The 15,414-nt window shown below is 38.3% G+C and overlaps 1 protein-coding gene across 3 annotated transcripts in view; it reads right to left on the bottom strand.

Annotated features, from left to right (window-relative positions):
• Nucleotides 1-8,540: 8,540 nt before the first annotated feature.
• The window catches only part of LOC149800344 (uncharacterized), a 14,145-nt gene continuing 7,271 nt past the window's right edge, over nt 8,541-15,414 (bottom strand). For all 3 annotated transcript variants that reach the window (XM_089959955.1, XM_089959953.1, XM_089959954.1), the window contains exons 5-9: nt 15,188-15,295; nt 13,749-13,950; nt 12,786-12,869; nt 12,083-12,184; nt 8,541-11,618 (exon numbers count right to left, since the gene is read on the bottom strand). In XM_089959955.1, the coding sequence (XP_089816081.1) occupies nt 11,340-11,618; nt 12,083-12,184; nt 12,786-12,869; nt 13,749-13,950; nt 15,188-15,295 (775 nt within the window). In that variant the 3' untranslated portion in view covers nt 8,541-11,339. The remainder of the gene's footprint in view (nt 11,619-12,082; nt 12,185-12,785; nt 12,870-13,748; nt 13,951-15,187; nt 15,296-15,414) is intronic.

The raw sequence follows: 15,414 nt of genomic DNA, 5'->3' as shown, positions 1-15,414 counted from the left end.
CTTCCCACCAATCCATCCCAGAAATTCTCCTCGAACGGGAACAACAGCAATCTTGTGTCCAGTGTCAGTCACCACTCCAACAACAACAACAACAAAACAACAACCCCATTTTGGGCGGAGTGAATCCTCAGACAGCCACAGAACTCTGGAATTATGAACAGCAACCAATTTTACTTAACCTTACCCTGTGACAGTTCCATGGAGGTGTTTCCCCACAACACTTTGTGCTGTTCCACGGACAATTTACCTCAGGCCATCCAATTAGATCAAGAAACCTATTGGGAATTGGCTTTGGTGGAAATCGTTCACCAAACACCAATCAAAAACATCACTGAAACTCAAAACAGTTTTGAGGTTGAAATTCTGAACGAGGCACTGCAAGAAGCATTGACTAACCCTAAACATTATAAATTAACTGCAAAGCGTACAGTACCCAACAGGGACCCTCCATTGTACATATATGAGGTACATATATGAGTCTAAAATTAACTCAGGACATTATATTAGTAGTCAACATCTGGTGGACGCAATTGCTGACAGATTCGATGCCGCATTTGACAAAGTTCTGGCCCCACTAATAAAACGTGTTCCCATTGAGTACCATAAAATTTCGCATCGCCTGCTAATACACTTTGAAAGTGAAGAAAAGAGCATAGGTATTATATTTTGCCCTGAATTCTATGACATTTTGGGTGGAGACCTCAATATGGCCACGGATAAGAACAAAAAGATCACCATACCAAACACTGTCAGCAACCTGGATTTTGAGAGGTATTTTTGATCCCCGGTAGAACTGAACAAATGACTGAATTTGATCTTTGTGTACTCCGATGTGGTGGAGTAGAACAAACCTCCGTACCGTTTCTGCGTGTCATCACTTTCAAAGTAGATTCTGCCACGAAAGCTGACGAAGAAGGTGGAAACACCTATCACGTTCACCGCGAATTTGTACATCCTCATTATTTACCCGTCAGTAAGTCGCACTGTGACTCTGTCAACATTGCTATAAAAGGAGATATAGAAAGTCATAGTGAAACTCCATTTTTGAAAAACGATTATCTAACGAATCGTAAGCAATGTACCCAGTGTACCGAGGCGTCACTCGACAGCGAGGACATGGTTTCTGAAATATGTTGAAATCGGCCTTTCGTTCAGGAGCCCCAGTGTTGAAACCGATGGTGACACGCGAATTGCACGCCTTGAAAGATGCCGCATTGACGCAAGGCAAAGAATTTCTCCAAAAAGTCATCATCAACAAACAAAACCCCAAAGAAGCATTCTTGAGAGCAGGCAAAAATGTCTTGCTGCAAACGGGCAAAGAAATTGTTACCGACGAGAAACACCTAAAAATGCCTGGACGCTGCCACGTCAGCATTCCTGCTTCCCTAGTGCCACAGCAAGGACAAGGCAGAAAGAGACGAAGAAGAAAACATCCCGCCAGAAGCCTTCATATTCACAAAGCTGGAAAGACTAAGAACAGAAGAACCGTTCAAGACTTAGACGTTTTTGATTACTATAAAAATCATAGAGACAAAAACCAAAAATGATGCACCGAGAGTCTTGTGCCTCTTCCAGATCGAAACTGGATATGTTTGCCATGCCACCCACCGTGATGACGATGCAAGAATCCCAATGGGTCGAAAGTCACCCCGTTTTCTCTTTGACAGATTCTGCTCCCATCCAGTTTAAAATCAAAGGACAGCCAGAAGATTACATCGATCTGAATAGCAGTTACTTGTACTTGAAAGTGAAAGTGATCAAAACGGGCGACGAACCCAATCTAGTTGCCACATCCAGAGTAGTTCCCGTTAACAATTGTATGCAGTCCTTGTTCAGCTCAGCGGATCTGTACTTGAATAACAAACTGATCAGCAGCAGCATGGATAATTACCCTTACCGAGCGTACCTGGAAAATCTCTTGACGTACGGAAAAGAAGCCAAGAACACTCATTTGGATGCTTGCGTGGTATGGAAGCCTGACTCACATGGTGAAAAGTTCAACAGCACTCTGTATGAGGGGAATGACAAAAATTCGGGATTTATAGAACGATGAAACAAAATTGCACTAAGTCGAAATTTAGAACTGATGGATCGTTTGCATTTGGACATGTGGTTGCAAGAAAAGTATTTGCTGAACGGTGTGGATGGCCGTCTGAGACTGAAGCACAGCAGTACTGCTTTCCTTTCGATGGCTAATGTTAACGGGTACAAAACTGTCATCCAAGAAGCTAGACTGTACGTGTGGCGTCTTGAAGTGTTACCTAGAGTGGGAAACGACATCAGTCACACTATGAGCAGAACGAACGCCAAGTATCCGTACAACGTGTGGAAGTGAGAACGTTCACCATTGCCAGAGGACAGAAATCTATGATCGAAGATCATGTGTTCCAAGGACAGTTACACAAACGTTTAATCGTTGCCATGGTCGAGAATTCAGCCTTCAACGGAATTCACGATAAAGATCCTATAAGGTTTCAACACTTTGGCGTGTCCAAAATCGAAGTCAATCGCGATGGCAGGACCTTGTGTACCAGACATTTCGAACCTATGTTTGGTGACGAGAAGAATTACTTGAAATCTGTACGAAGCCACCGGACAATTAGGGAACAACACCAGTCACGGTATTATGAACGAGGATTACGCAGTAGGATACGCTTTGTGAGCTTTTGATTTTACTCCAGACCAAGGCAGCAACGAGGAACATTTCCACCCTTTAAAATCCGGATAGATGCGTGTGGAACTTCAGTTTGCAGATAATCTACCCGAGACTGTGAGACTGTGAACGTCATCCTGAATGCTGAATTCGTTAATACCATAGAAATCAACAGTTTAAGAGAAGTCATTCTAGACTATTAGAAGCCATGGAAGACTGTTATCCCTCTTTACATAGGGGATAATCTTTGGACATGGAATGTGAGGGGTCTGTGGAACTAGAGTCCCAAGACAAAGACGAAAAGGACATAGTGATAAAGTCCAGATGGCCAGAACAAGAACAGCATTTAGTCTCCTGTTTTCCCAAACACCTGGCAGAAACAATTAAGGAATTGATAAAGGAAGATTGCTATGGATGTCAAAATGATCATCCCAGTTAGCTTCAACACGATAAATGTCCGATGCTGAGTCAAGAAGAAAAATTGAACGTGTATCTTGACAAAACTTGGGGTTTCATCTCGAAAGAAGCGGTGTTTCATCAGTGGTATAAAGACCTATGTGAACATTCTTGTCCTCAATTAACTACTCTGGAGATTCGTCTCATCGAAACTCTCTTGACCCAGGGTACGAAGTCGGAGCTAATAGCCATTTACTTGTCAGACAAATTCTGGCAAAACGTCCGGTTTGAATTGGTCACTTATCATCACCTGTGAAGAACAAAACCAGAAAAAGAAAACAACACAAAAAATAGATACCTGAGAACGTTATTACCTTTTGAACCACAGTTCGTACACTGCTTCTTAGAATCCTGTCGTGTGTGATAAGGATGAACTACCTGATCGCAAACCTCAAGACCATCAAGCTTATGTTATCAATACGGACGAATGTCATCTCCCAGGAACCCACTGGGTAGCCGTCTACTTTTCCAGTATTGGTTGTGTGGAGTATTTTGATTTGTATGGGTTGCCCCCTTTGGAAGACGACATCATTGACTTTATGAGAAGAAATGCTCCGACAACACGATTCAGTAATGTGAAATTACAGATTATATGGTGTGTGGACAATATTGTGTGCATTTTCTTCATCAACGCAGTCTTGGATATTATTAACAACATTTAGTGGCTTATTTTGATCGTCATTCTTCTAGAAACGATGAGAAAGTAAATAAATAGTTTTGTGACCATTATGGTTATCTTTTGTCTCTTGCTAGGAAACGTAGTGTACATCAATGGCCCTATGACATCCAACAGTGGAAGTCTAACTTCAGTTCACAACGTTGTCAACCTTGTCCAAAATAGATGGTTAATTGAAAACAAATGTTTATTGTTGAACTGAATTGTTAATTTGTTAGCTGTTGATTGTTAATTGTTAGTTATTAGAATAAAAATTTGTGTTTTGAAGGAAAAAAAATGAATCTGTCATTTGTTTGCCATTTGTATCATGAACCATGCTCTTTGACTTATCTCTATCCCTCAAATCAAACTATTTGAGCGTTCCGACACAAAACCGTGTATGGATGTTTTCGATCGTGTCCGCGCTTGAACCATAAAAGCGGGTCAATCTCCAGTACGAATATCCATTGTCGACTGATCCTCCCATGAAGATGTGCTCAAGATTAGCCAAGTTGAATGAAGCTTTCTTGAATCTGCATCGTGTCATAACAAGTCTGATACTATGTCAGAATGTTGAAAGTAACTGAAGACCTGATAGAAGAGCTCTTCGGAGAGGAAATTAAGAAGGAGAAAGAAGAATGGACGGAGAAATACAGACTTCAGAAGCAACAGAGAGAGCAGCAGCAGCAAGGACCTGGCAGAGGTTTTGTCGACTGCCGTGTCACAACAAAGAGTTCTCCTTCTCTTTACGAAGAAGCAGACCCTATCCTGTGGGAAAGCTTGTCGCCAGACGAGGTCGCAATCTTAGTTCAAAAAAGATTGCCATAGCTCCTCGTCCACAAAAAAAAGACAGCTCTTTTCAGGGCTACCCAATAGTCTAGAAACTAAATACTCATTTAATTGCCAATGGTATGTTAGTCAGTTAGATAAAAACAGAAGTGCGTCTATAAACACATTATTTTTTTATCTTTGTCAGAAAGTGTGACTATAAGCCCTTCGTCTCCGTAACTAGTCAAAATTTAAATTAGTGATTCTCAGTACAAAAGTGAGGGAGTGTTTCATTTTAAGTCCGCGCGTTACCAAACATACTAATTTATACAACAAAAAGGGGCACAATATACCTTCTAAATTCAATGTAGTTATTAAACAAAGAATCGTGGCGATAAAAGACCAGTCTCAAAATCAAGATCTAAGGCAATGGAAATCGAGTCGAAATAGAACAGCAAACTCTAGCAAAATAGCAAAACACTACAACAGCACGAAGAAGAAAGAAAGAGGGTATCACAGAATGAAGAAGGAGTAAAGAAGAAAACGGACATCGACTTTCAAATTGCCAATTTACATGAGGTTCTTCCTTCGGCTTTTGAAGACCTCTTTCGATACAAGCTCTATACTCACAACCCTAACTCGATCCTTTGTATACCACCAACAAAATGAAAACCGAAAGTAAACACTGCGTGACCCAAATATGTATAGGGTGCCTGATACCCAGCTGATTGTCAACATTTCGGAAAATCAAAAGTACACCGTGTACACCAAATTCCAACTTTAATTAAAAATAGTAATGAAATTACACAACTCAAGGGATTAGGAAAATTACACGAGTGACTTACACACCATTGGAATAGATTTCTGTCCACTAGTACAACTGGTTTTGAGTCCCGCGAGCCCCTTGTCTCATTTCCTCGGCCGGACATGTTCATGAATTAAAAAGTGCAACATTCGCACATAAAAGCGGGACTGTAGTGGCTGCATTCGTGAAGTCCCGATCAATTGAAAATCTCGACCTTCGAGATTTAACCAGTCGCGAAAGCACTAGTTGCGAAGGCGACTTAAATCCTTTAATTGATTGATTGATTGTCTGGCTACCCCTGTTGATTCGTGAAGAACAAAAAAAATGAGCAGCACACTAGCGAGGAGTCTGGACCTTCAGTTGCACCTGGAGTACGCCCGACGCCTGTTGGATGAGCTGGCCATGGAGGCAATTGAAGAGAAAGAGAGTGATAGAGAAGGAGTAGGAAGAGAGATAACAAAAAGAAGAGGAGGGAAAGAAAATAACAATTTTTGCTCACCTGATCATGAGGCAAACAAGCGAATTCAAACCTGTGGCGAGGACGCCTCCACAGGTAGCACAAGCACAACAGCCACAGCCACAATAACCACAGCAACCACTAACAGCAGTACCACAACCTGTAGCAGTACCACAAATTCGTCATCCACTGGTGTGGCATAGAAGGCAGGAACATCCCTCCTCTGCGATCCCAGCCACACGTATCAGTTGGGATAACGGTTGGAGGAGTCAATGTGTCTGCGTTGCTAGACCTGGGAGATGTCATCATTAGCCAGGTTCATCTGAAGTTACAAACAACAGCCCTTTTCAGGGATAACCAAAACTCTAGAAAAGAGACACTATTCAATTTGCCAATTTGTATAAGTGTGGAATAGTGTGAATATAAACACTTACTCGTTTACTAATGTAATTGTGTGTGTGTGTGTGTGTGTGTGTGTGTACGAGCTCAAGTACATTTGTGTGAATAGTAGATTATTGGGGTTTGTAAGCGCTCACGTAAGTTTGTGTGGATAGTAGATTATTGGGGATTGTGGGATTTGTAAGCGCTCAGGTATGTTTGTGTGGATAATAGAGTGTGAGGTTTTTCACCTTCCCTTCTATGTGGATGGTATACTTGTGGTTTGATGATTGCTTTTTCGCTTGTGTGGGTAGTATATCTGGGTTTTGATTTGCTCCTTCCCGTGTGTGGATAGTATATTTTGGTTATGTGTTTGCTTCTTCGCGGTAGTGGACAGTAAATTTTTGATTAGTTATGGCACCTTTCCTTGTGTGGATAGTATATTTGTGTTGCTTGGTTGTTTGTTTGTTTTGTTTTTTGTTTTTTTTTTTTTGCTTCTTCGCGTGTGTGGATAGTATATTATGGGTTTGTTTTTGCTTCTTCGCGTGTGTGGATAGTATATTGTGGGTTTGTTTTTGCTTCTTAGCGTGTGTGGATAGTATATTTTGGGTTTGGTTTTGTTTCTTCGCGTGTGTGGATAGTAGATTGGTGGTTAGTTTCGCTTCTTCGCGTGTGTGGATAGTAAATGTATGGTTCTTTAATTGCTTCTTCACGTGTGTGGATAGTATATTTCGGTTTAATTTTTGCTTCTTGACGTGTGTGGATAGTATATTTTGGGTTTGATTTTGCTTCTTGGCGTATGTCGATTGTATATTTTGGTTAGTTTTTTGGTTCCTCGCCTATGTGTGGATAGTAGATAATAGTAGATGTTTTCCTTCACGTCCGTGTTTGACAAATAAAAACTCAAACATTCGTCGTTCGCGCCATTATACGGAATAAGCAAAGAAGATGAGCATAGAGCTTTTTAACAGGCTAAAGAACTCTTGGTATTGGATGATGGATGTAACCTAAGTAGTGAAAAGGCTAGAGAAGGAATGGAAACATACAGTTACGAAGGATTGTGTCACAAGTCAAGTGACCAGTCTCCAAGTAGCCAGGGATCTTGCCCAGAGAATTATAGAGGAGGTAGTCAAAAAGTTAAGAGGCTTCCTTCAACTTCCGTATGTGAAAGTGGGTAACTTGAAAGAAGCTATAGATATTGACATGAGAGTAAGGTGTTTCTTGGAAGATATAATGCAATGGACAGAGTGGTCTTTCGTAAAATGGGGAGTAGACCAGATAAAGAAAGCAGACGAACTGATGAGAAATGTTTGAGAGAAGAAGCCAAGAAGATAAAAGAAAGATGGTTACAGGAAAGAAAGAAAAGAGACAACATAAAGAAAAAGAAGAGTTTGAGAGACTCAACAACAACTGGAAAAAGGTCCAGGAGACATTCAGAGCCATTGGCCACCTTGACTGGATGCCAGAGAATGAAGAGAAGAAGAAGACGAAGGAAGAAGAAGTAAGGAATATTTGGAAAAGTTAGAAGATGGTGTAAGAAGTGGAGAAAATAGAAGAAGAAGAAACAGAAGCAGCCAAAGGCCCTTTTCAGGGCCACTCATATCCATCGACAAGAATTGCTTTCTTGCCTCAATTTTCTTTAAAATGTTGTATATGTGTTTGTCTATTGTCTGTGCTATATCTGTACACCCGCTCTTTGCTCAGTACTGTGACGTCACCTTCCCTGGTTGCAACATTGTTACCAATCTCCCCTACCGTGACTTCAGACGCTATACAAACTCCGCTTTCCCTTGTCCGTAAACAGACCCAGTAGTCCCCATGTTCAGTTCCCCTTGAGGCTATAGTGCCGGGACCTGATTTTAACATAGAAGTCTACGTGAGGCTATACATTTTGAGGCTATAGTGCCGGGGCCTGTTTTAAACATATAAGTCTACGTGAGGCTATCGTGCCCCACTTCACTACTAGTATGCAAATCAAGGATAATATTTATATTCGTTGACTTAAAAGAAGTTTTTGAATATAAAGGATCAATCGTCAGGAAATATATATTTACCACGATTTCATACTGGTGTATTTAACTAATGAATAAGTAGATTTATGTCCTGATAACGCCTCCCCAAAAACGACATGCAGTGTTTTTGTATCATTTATTGTGGATCTCTTCGAAAAATGTAATTGGACCTAAACGTTGTAGTGTATGTTTGTACGTGTGTATGTTTGTATATTTTCCAGAGAAAACAAAGAGAGAGAGAGAGAGAGAGAGAGAGAGAGAGAGAGAGAAATCTTACTATGTATGACTCAAAGAATATAATTTTTATTACAATTGAAAATATTACAATAAACACCTGATTGGAAGAAAGAGTCTAGTTAATTTCTTTACTTTATTGTCATCAGCTAAAAACTCAATATTATTAGAAAACTCAAGATATTACAAAATCTAACTTACAGTGATGTGTATGGCTGTGTGTGGTTGTTATGGAATGAAAGAAAGTCATGTTATCTTAGAATGAGAACAGGACATAAATTGTCGCGACACAAAAATATACTGGTACGTAATTAAATCGTTGACCAAAACATTCAATTAAAGCCATGTGTTGTAAATTTTGAGACGTCAATTCGTAACGAAATAGCAAAACGACAACGAGTTAATTTCCGTCATGAATTCCATGCAGTCATATTTAGTGAATCCATTGATGAGTTTATGCCAGTTTTAATGGAAACATGCATGCATGTCTTGGTGAAAACAAAGCTGTTAACGGGTAGTATGTCTAATTTGTATCTGTATATTTGACAGCTAAGAGTGCTGAAAGACGATTATCAATAACATTTTTTAAGTTCACGAAACAAATTATTCATATTGGTGTATGCAAATGTACATGACCTTGACAAAACAACGGATGTCAGGTACAAATTCACAGGTCTGTTTACATATATTATGCAGTCTTTCTTACTATCAAAGAACGCACACAGTAGGAAATATGGTAAAGAAAAACATTCTTTACACAGGTGGTTGGATATGATGAGTCGTGTCAGACATGTACAGGTATACTCTTTATCGTCCTTAGGCAAGAGAGAGAGAGAGAGAGATGCGGCAAATGATCCTATCACAAAGCACGATCCAACGTATGTTGGTGTTTACATTACTTCCTGTTATGCTATTACTATCTTCTCACACAGACCAGTACCGAAACTGGCGCGTATAAACTGCCAACAAAGCAAGAAACAACAATAAAATACGGAAAGGACACGTCATTACAGTTAAAGATATAATCTAAGGGTACATAGTTTTAAATAGTGTTGCACCATATTCGTTAGCTCGGGCGTCCTCATCCGTTGCCCCCGTGTTTTCATGAAATAGGAATTTCGAGGGTACACGCATTCGTTACCCTTCTTATAGAGCCCTTTACAAAGGTACTCCTTCGTAATTTGAATACACAAGTTTGAGAAATTTTATCATTAGCAAAGGCGAGTAGTTCAGAGTGCATTGTATACAGTGGACAATGTTGTACAATTCGCGTCACATTATCCAGTGACTGACCTTCTTCGTACAGGAAGATAGGCCCGTCACAATGGTTAATGACGGAAGAAAAAGTATATCCTATAATGGATGTGTGTGTGTGTGTGTGTGTGTGTGTGTGTGTTTTGTTTTTCTTCCATTCATCACTCACCGTTTGTCTGTGACGCATTGTAAAAACGTGATATCTTTCTCCAGAATGAATTTGCTTCCCCTGAGTATACTTACTATGACTATTGTGTTGTGTTGTGTGCTATATAGTATCATGGAAACTTAGGAATCAAGTGGAAAAGATGAAATTAACATAAAGGAACCATTCATGTTAAAATAACCTCAGATATGAATAGAATTTATCTCAAACCGAATTGGTTCCTCTGCTGTCTTTTATAGAGCTTACATGTTTTACAAGAAATGCAGTATATCTCTGTTTTGTTCAAAGCTGCACGCATTTAAAGAGGTTATATGACACGTTGTCTCGTTTCAGTTCACACCTGGAGGCCTCTCAATGGCTACGGCGTAGGGCAAAGTGAAAAATGTTGAAATGGGTTATATCAAATATTATTTATGTTAGAACAAATTTCAAAAAATCTCATTTAACTAAATGGAGATACAATGCATTGGTTAGTTGTCAAAGACTTTACTGTTTCTATATTAATTTCAATAGTCTGACAAGGTCATGAAAAGAATAAATCTAATTTACATGAAATCCATTGGCGTAACGCTGAAAATTTAAGTTGTCTGGTGACATCGTTTAAGCATTTTCATTTTATATTACTAATCACTTCGACTTGAATTGATCACAAAACTACTTAAGACCAACTATATAAAAAAATTAACACGAATCAGTGGATCAAACTTGGAATTTTTCAAATACAAGCTAGTTTTGTTTGTCGGAAAGTACCTTGACAAAATTACTAATTTTGTTTTCCTGAGAAAAAGATAGACTCAGTTTAGTCTTGTTCCGCATAAAGTAACTATAGAAACATGACAGTATGATCAAAAACCACGATATCTTAGGAATTGAAATTTAGTATGTACGTGTAGATCTATTTGCATTTAAAGGCATCTCAGCACTACAATAGCCAAACGGTACCAATAAAAAGCAGCGTCTTAAACATTTTAAAACGAAAACCTGTATATAGAGAGATAGAGAGGATGAATATCGCCCCGACTTAGATTCAAACCTGGGTCCGAGGGTGTCCATTTCCTCAGAGTATGTACACATACACAAGAAAGAATGGAACGTAGCCGCTGATATGACGCTAGCATGCGAACCTAGAAATTAAACTAGCTTATCTACATTCACGTAAGATTTCTATGACATAAATCAAGACATTTAAACGTTAAAATCGATAGATTCAAATATACTTGAAACAGAATAGGAAGTGCCTGTCCTGCATCCGACATGAGGATGTGTGATAATATAGAGTGAAATTAGTTACTGAGAAAGAATAGTATTATACAGGATGAAGAATATTTTGATTCGTCCGTACATAGATTCGATCATGGGATCTCGGGTCACGGTTTTTCCAGCTAGTAAAATATTTCAGTTTGTTGAATCAAACCTTGAATATATCCTGTATTGAAGTAGGAAAACCAATCATTCTCTCTCTCTCTCTCTCTCTCTCTCTCTCTCTCTCTCTCATAAAAGTTTAGTCTAAGTTGGTTCCTTGCGCTACTCCCTTTTTCATTACTGGACCATTTTCATATTGAAACAAAGTAGGCCAAACCACGTAAGACACTTTGGTTCCAGATTTTGTATAACTTGTGTATAGATCATGGTTGAAAACTTCCTCTGTTTTTGCTGAAATGTACATCGACGGTAATTTGACGCACATCAGCCAGCAAACTTTAATGCACTCAGCAATGTAATCTTGACAAGCAATGTACACGTCGGAACCAACACTGCTTTGCAAGGAATCTCCTATTTGCTGCAAAAAAAGAAGGTATACATTAATACTAGTATGTTTCAAATCCATGTCGCATACTGGTATTTCTACAATATAGTTTTATATTTGCTGTGGCCAATTTTGCGGTTTTCTAAAATTAGCATGTTTGCTAGGTCTTAGTGTTGGCTTTCCACTAGGGAAAGTTTGAACAGTACTATATATAAATCTATGTATAATCCTGGCTGTGTTAAAGTCAGCTATCTTAAAATTTTCTACCGATATTTTAAGGTTGCAGATTCAGATGTCACATCGAAACAAGCAACCATTGTTGCATCCATTTCGAATCATAACACCTGTTACTAGGTAGAAAATGAAGCAATTACGGTTATTAGTAATATGACATAAAAGGACTTACAACTTTAGGTTCCAAGTAAACGAAGAAAAAATATATATGTGCAAAATACTTCAAATGAAATAATCACTTACGTAGGACTCTATTCACTTACTCTTTTAACAACGTCCATGGCAGGTGCATAATTCTTGGCTCTAACACTTCGTAGATTATGCAATGACTCCTGAATGACTGATTCGCTTGCTTGATCTACGACCTAGAAATTATTGCATTTCTATACATTTTTGATCAAAAATAGGAGCAGAAGTTCCAACATAATGATACAAGTTAATTGTATTCTTTCCGTAAATATGAACAAAAGTTGAAGTAGAACGAAAGTTAGGCTTTAATCTACCAGAGGATATAAACAAAGAATGCCGTATTTAACTATTAATAATGGTCATAAAAGTAAGGACTGTTTCACTGTGAAATTACTAGTTGTTTTTGTTATAAAGATTACAAACTCAGAAAAATTTGATTTCAAGTCTGAGCATATAGATATATTAGGGATTGTTTGTAAAATGTTATATGTGCACTAAATTCGACACAATCACAATGTTTGCCATTTGTACCATAATAGCATTTCGGAAATTAGAACTAGCTAAAAATATTTACAAACAAATTGATACACGTGTCAAATGTTTCATTTCATGACTTATAATAATTAATCTTTACTTCTCGGAACGAATAATTACATTTCAAGTTTGTCTAATGAATAATTCCACAAAACACATTAATAAGTGTTTCAATTAACTCGAAATATAGCAAGGAAACTAATGATTGTTTAAATTTCAAACCTCTTTTAATTTTACACCTACCTCCACTCCGGTGAACGAAGATAAAGCTTTCTCTAGCTTCTTATTTTGGTATTCCACTTGTTGTCTACATAAATCGTACACCGTCTGAAACACAATGTAATATATATATATATATATATATATATATATATATATATATATATATATATATATATATATATATATATATATATAGGTATTAACTTATTTATTTCTATTGCGTGAATCCTCTTATTTCGGAAGTTTAGTTACAAAACAAAGCGTTCCTAACACGTTGCCTTTGTCGTTTTAATTTGCGTGTGAAAGCAAAATACCCATTGAAGAGAGAGAGAGAGAGAGAGAGAGAGATAGGCAGCTAAACAGAAACAAAGATACACTTGAGAAAATGCAAGGATTTTGTTCATTATGTGATCTCCAAGGGATTCAATAAAGCGGTTTCCACAGATATTGGCTTAAAAGTTCCTTCAAATGTTTCAATTTGGGAAACGTACGTTCTTGTGTTCTTGTGCAGAGAGGACATTAATATTACTCCGAACAATTTAAATGGAACCAAGGATCTAACTAGAAAAGTTTATTTCAGCTGCTTCCACTCAGAGAGCGGTTGTAAATACCATTTCAGCTAGTTTTCAATGCCACGGATTGATGCGGAACAAAGTGGATCGATGGCCTTTGGCTAGCTACGATAACCAAAACCGAGATTTCACTTTTTTGAAATAAACCTTCAACGTTAAGTAAGAAAGGTAGATCATTACCTCCTAGCAAATATTGGAATCAATGCCAGAAGGGTTAAAGATAAATATAAACATTTTCTACATCATGTGTGCACGTTGACTATTCAACAGCTGGAATGGGTTAATTCGATACACAAACTGATCTATATATCTCTCTTATTTCTAACTTAATATTTGTGTTTACATTCAAGCATCCATTACAACAGAGAGTTCGTGTGAGAGCAACGTTTAGGAATTATATTTATATTTTTACCAAAATTATCTTCAGCAAGACCTGTATCGCGTCCTCATCCGAGAGGCCTAGGCGTTCACACAACACTTGGAAACTCTCTGTCCATTGGTTGTCGTATAGTTCTGAAAATTGTTCTGTCAGCTTGTCTGGACGATTGGGGTCACTGAGGTCCGCAATGTTAGGATTACCGTCCGTAAGCTGGACAGAGCTTATCTGACTGAGCCTGGAATATCAGAACAACATTTATTTACAACTGTGAGCGCTGTTTAGATATATATGTAGATAGGGACAGAGCGACAGACGGAAACAGAAAGAGAGACAGAAAAATAATAGTACAAAGCCATCTTTTCAGTTATATTTTCCACACCATTTCAAGTATACAAATTAGATCTAATTGCAGAAATATATACTCAAGCAAAATAAGTCTTGTTTATACAAAATAGGTTTGAAATAACGCTAATTATTTTTTCATTTATAACGTCTATGATAATGACTGACATACTTACGTCAATTTTATTTTAACAACATGCTCACACGTATTTATTTGTGTTTTCTACTCATCTTTGTTTTACCTTTGTTGTCCCGAAATAAGCTTTAATTAAGCCTTTTATGCTAAATAGAGTCAAACACAAAGCTGATAATATACATCTATTTAATATCTGGAAACTACAATGCCACCGTTTATGTACCGCATTAATTTGGCTTAAAGATTTGTCATTTATCGGCATATGTCTTTCTCATTGAGATTATGTGTGATCGTTTGTCGCTGCAATGTCTGCAGTGCGGCAATCTATGTGATGTTTGTGATTAGGATTTTTAACTTAGCTTTAATAATTTTTCAGTCACATCGCTACGATGTCTGTAGTGTGACAGTTTATAGTGATGTATAGCACCGGGGCATCATGCCGCAGACATGTAACATGATGTCCCACCCATTCACATTATCCTGACACCTGGCCGACAAGTCCTACCACTATCCTTAATGCTCAATGCCTAACGAAGCAGCTGTTAGTACCATTTTTGTAAGTCTTTATTATGACTCGGCCGGGGTTCGAACCCACGACCTCCCGCTTCCGAGGCAGACGCTCTAACCACTGGGTCACCGGATTGGTAAGTGGCAGTCTGTAGTCATGTCTATCATTGGGCCATTATGCCGCAGACGTGTGACATTATGTCCCACCCAGTCATATTATCCTGACACAAGGCCGACCAGTCCTAACACTAATGCTGAGCGCCACGCGAGGCATGCTAGTACTATTTTTAGATGTCTTTAGCATGACTTGGCCTCGAGCTCCCACACCTAAGGCAGACGCTCTAACCACATAGGCCCGAAGCGAATTTTTTCATTGATTGAAAACAGGAAGTGAAATTAATAATTAACCAATATTTTGTCTTATCAGCATGTGTTCTGTATAGTGATCTTCATGGATATTCTATCTACAGTAAATAATGGAAACAACCTGGTGAAGAGTGTATGTTTCTCCTTCTTCAGTTCCTCGACTAGTTTCTCGAATTCCGATATTGTAGATTCGAGTTGTGCTATCTTCTCTACTTGACCATCACATTTTCTGTAATAAAGACAGAATTATTTTACTAATCACGATGGCTATGATTTTAGACAAGGTAAAGTACTTGAATAGTGATTGAAGGATACTGTTGTTAGTGTCAGATTAACGAGGATATGACT

Source organism: Sinohyriopsis cumingii, chromosome 5 (genome assembly GCF_028554795.1).
Source record: "Sinohyriopsis cumingii isolate HCF-2022 chromosome 5, ASM2855479v2, whole genome shotgun sequence".
NCBI classification, from domain to species: Eukaryota; Metazoa; Mollusca; class Bivalvia; order Unionida; family Unionidae; genus Sinohyriopsis; species Sinohyriopsis cumingii.
This window is presented reverse-complemented; position numbering and strand designations above follow the sequence as displayed.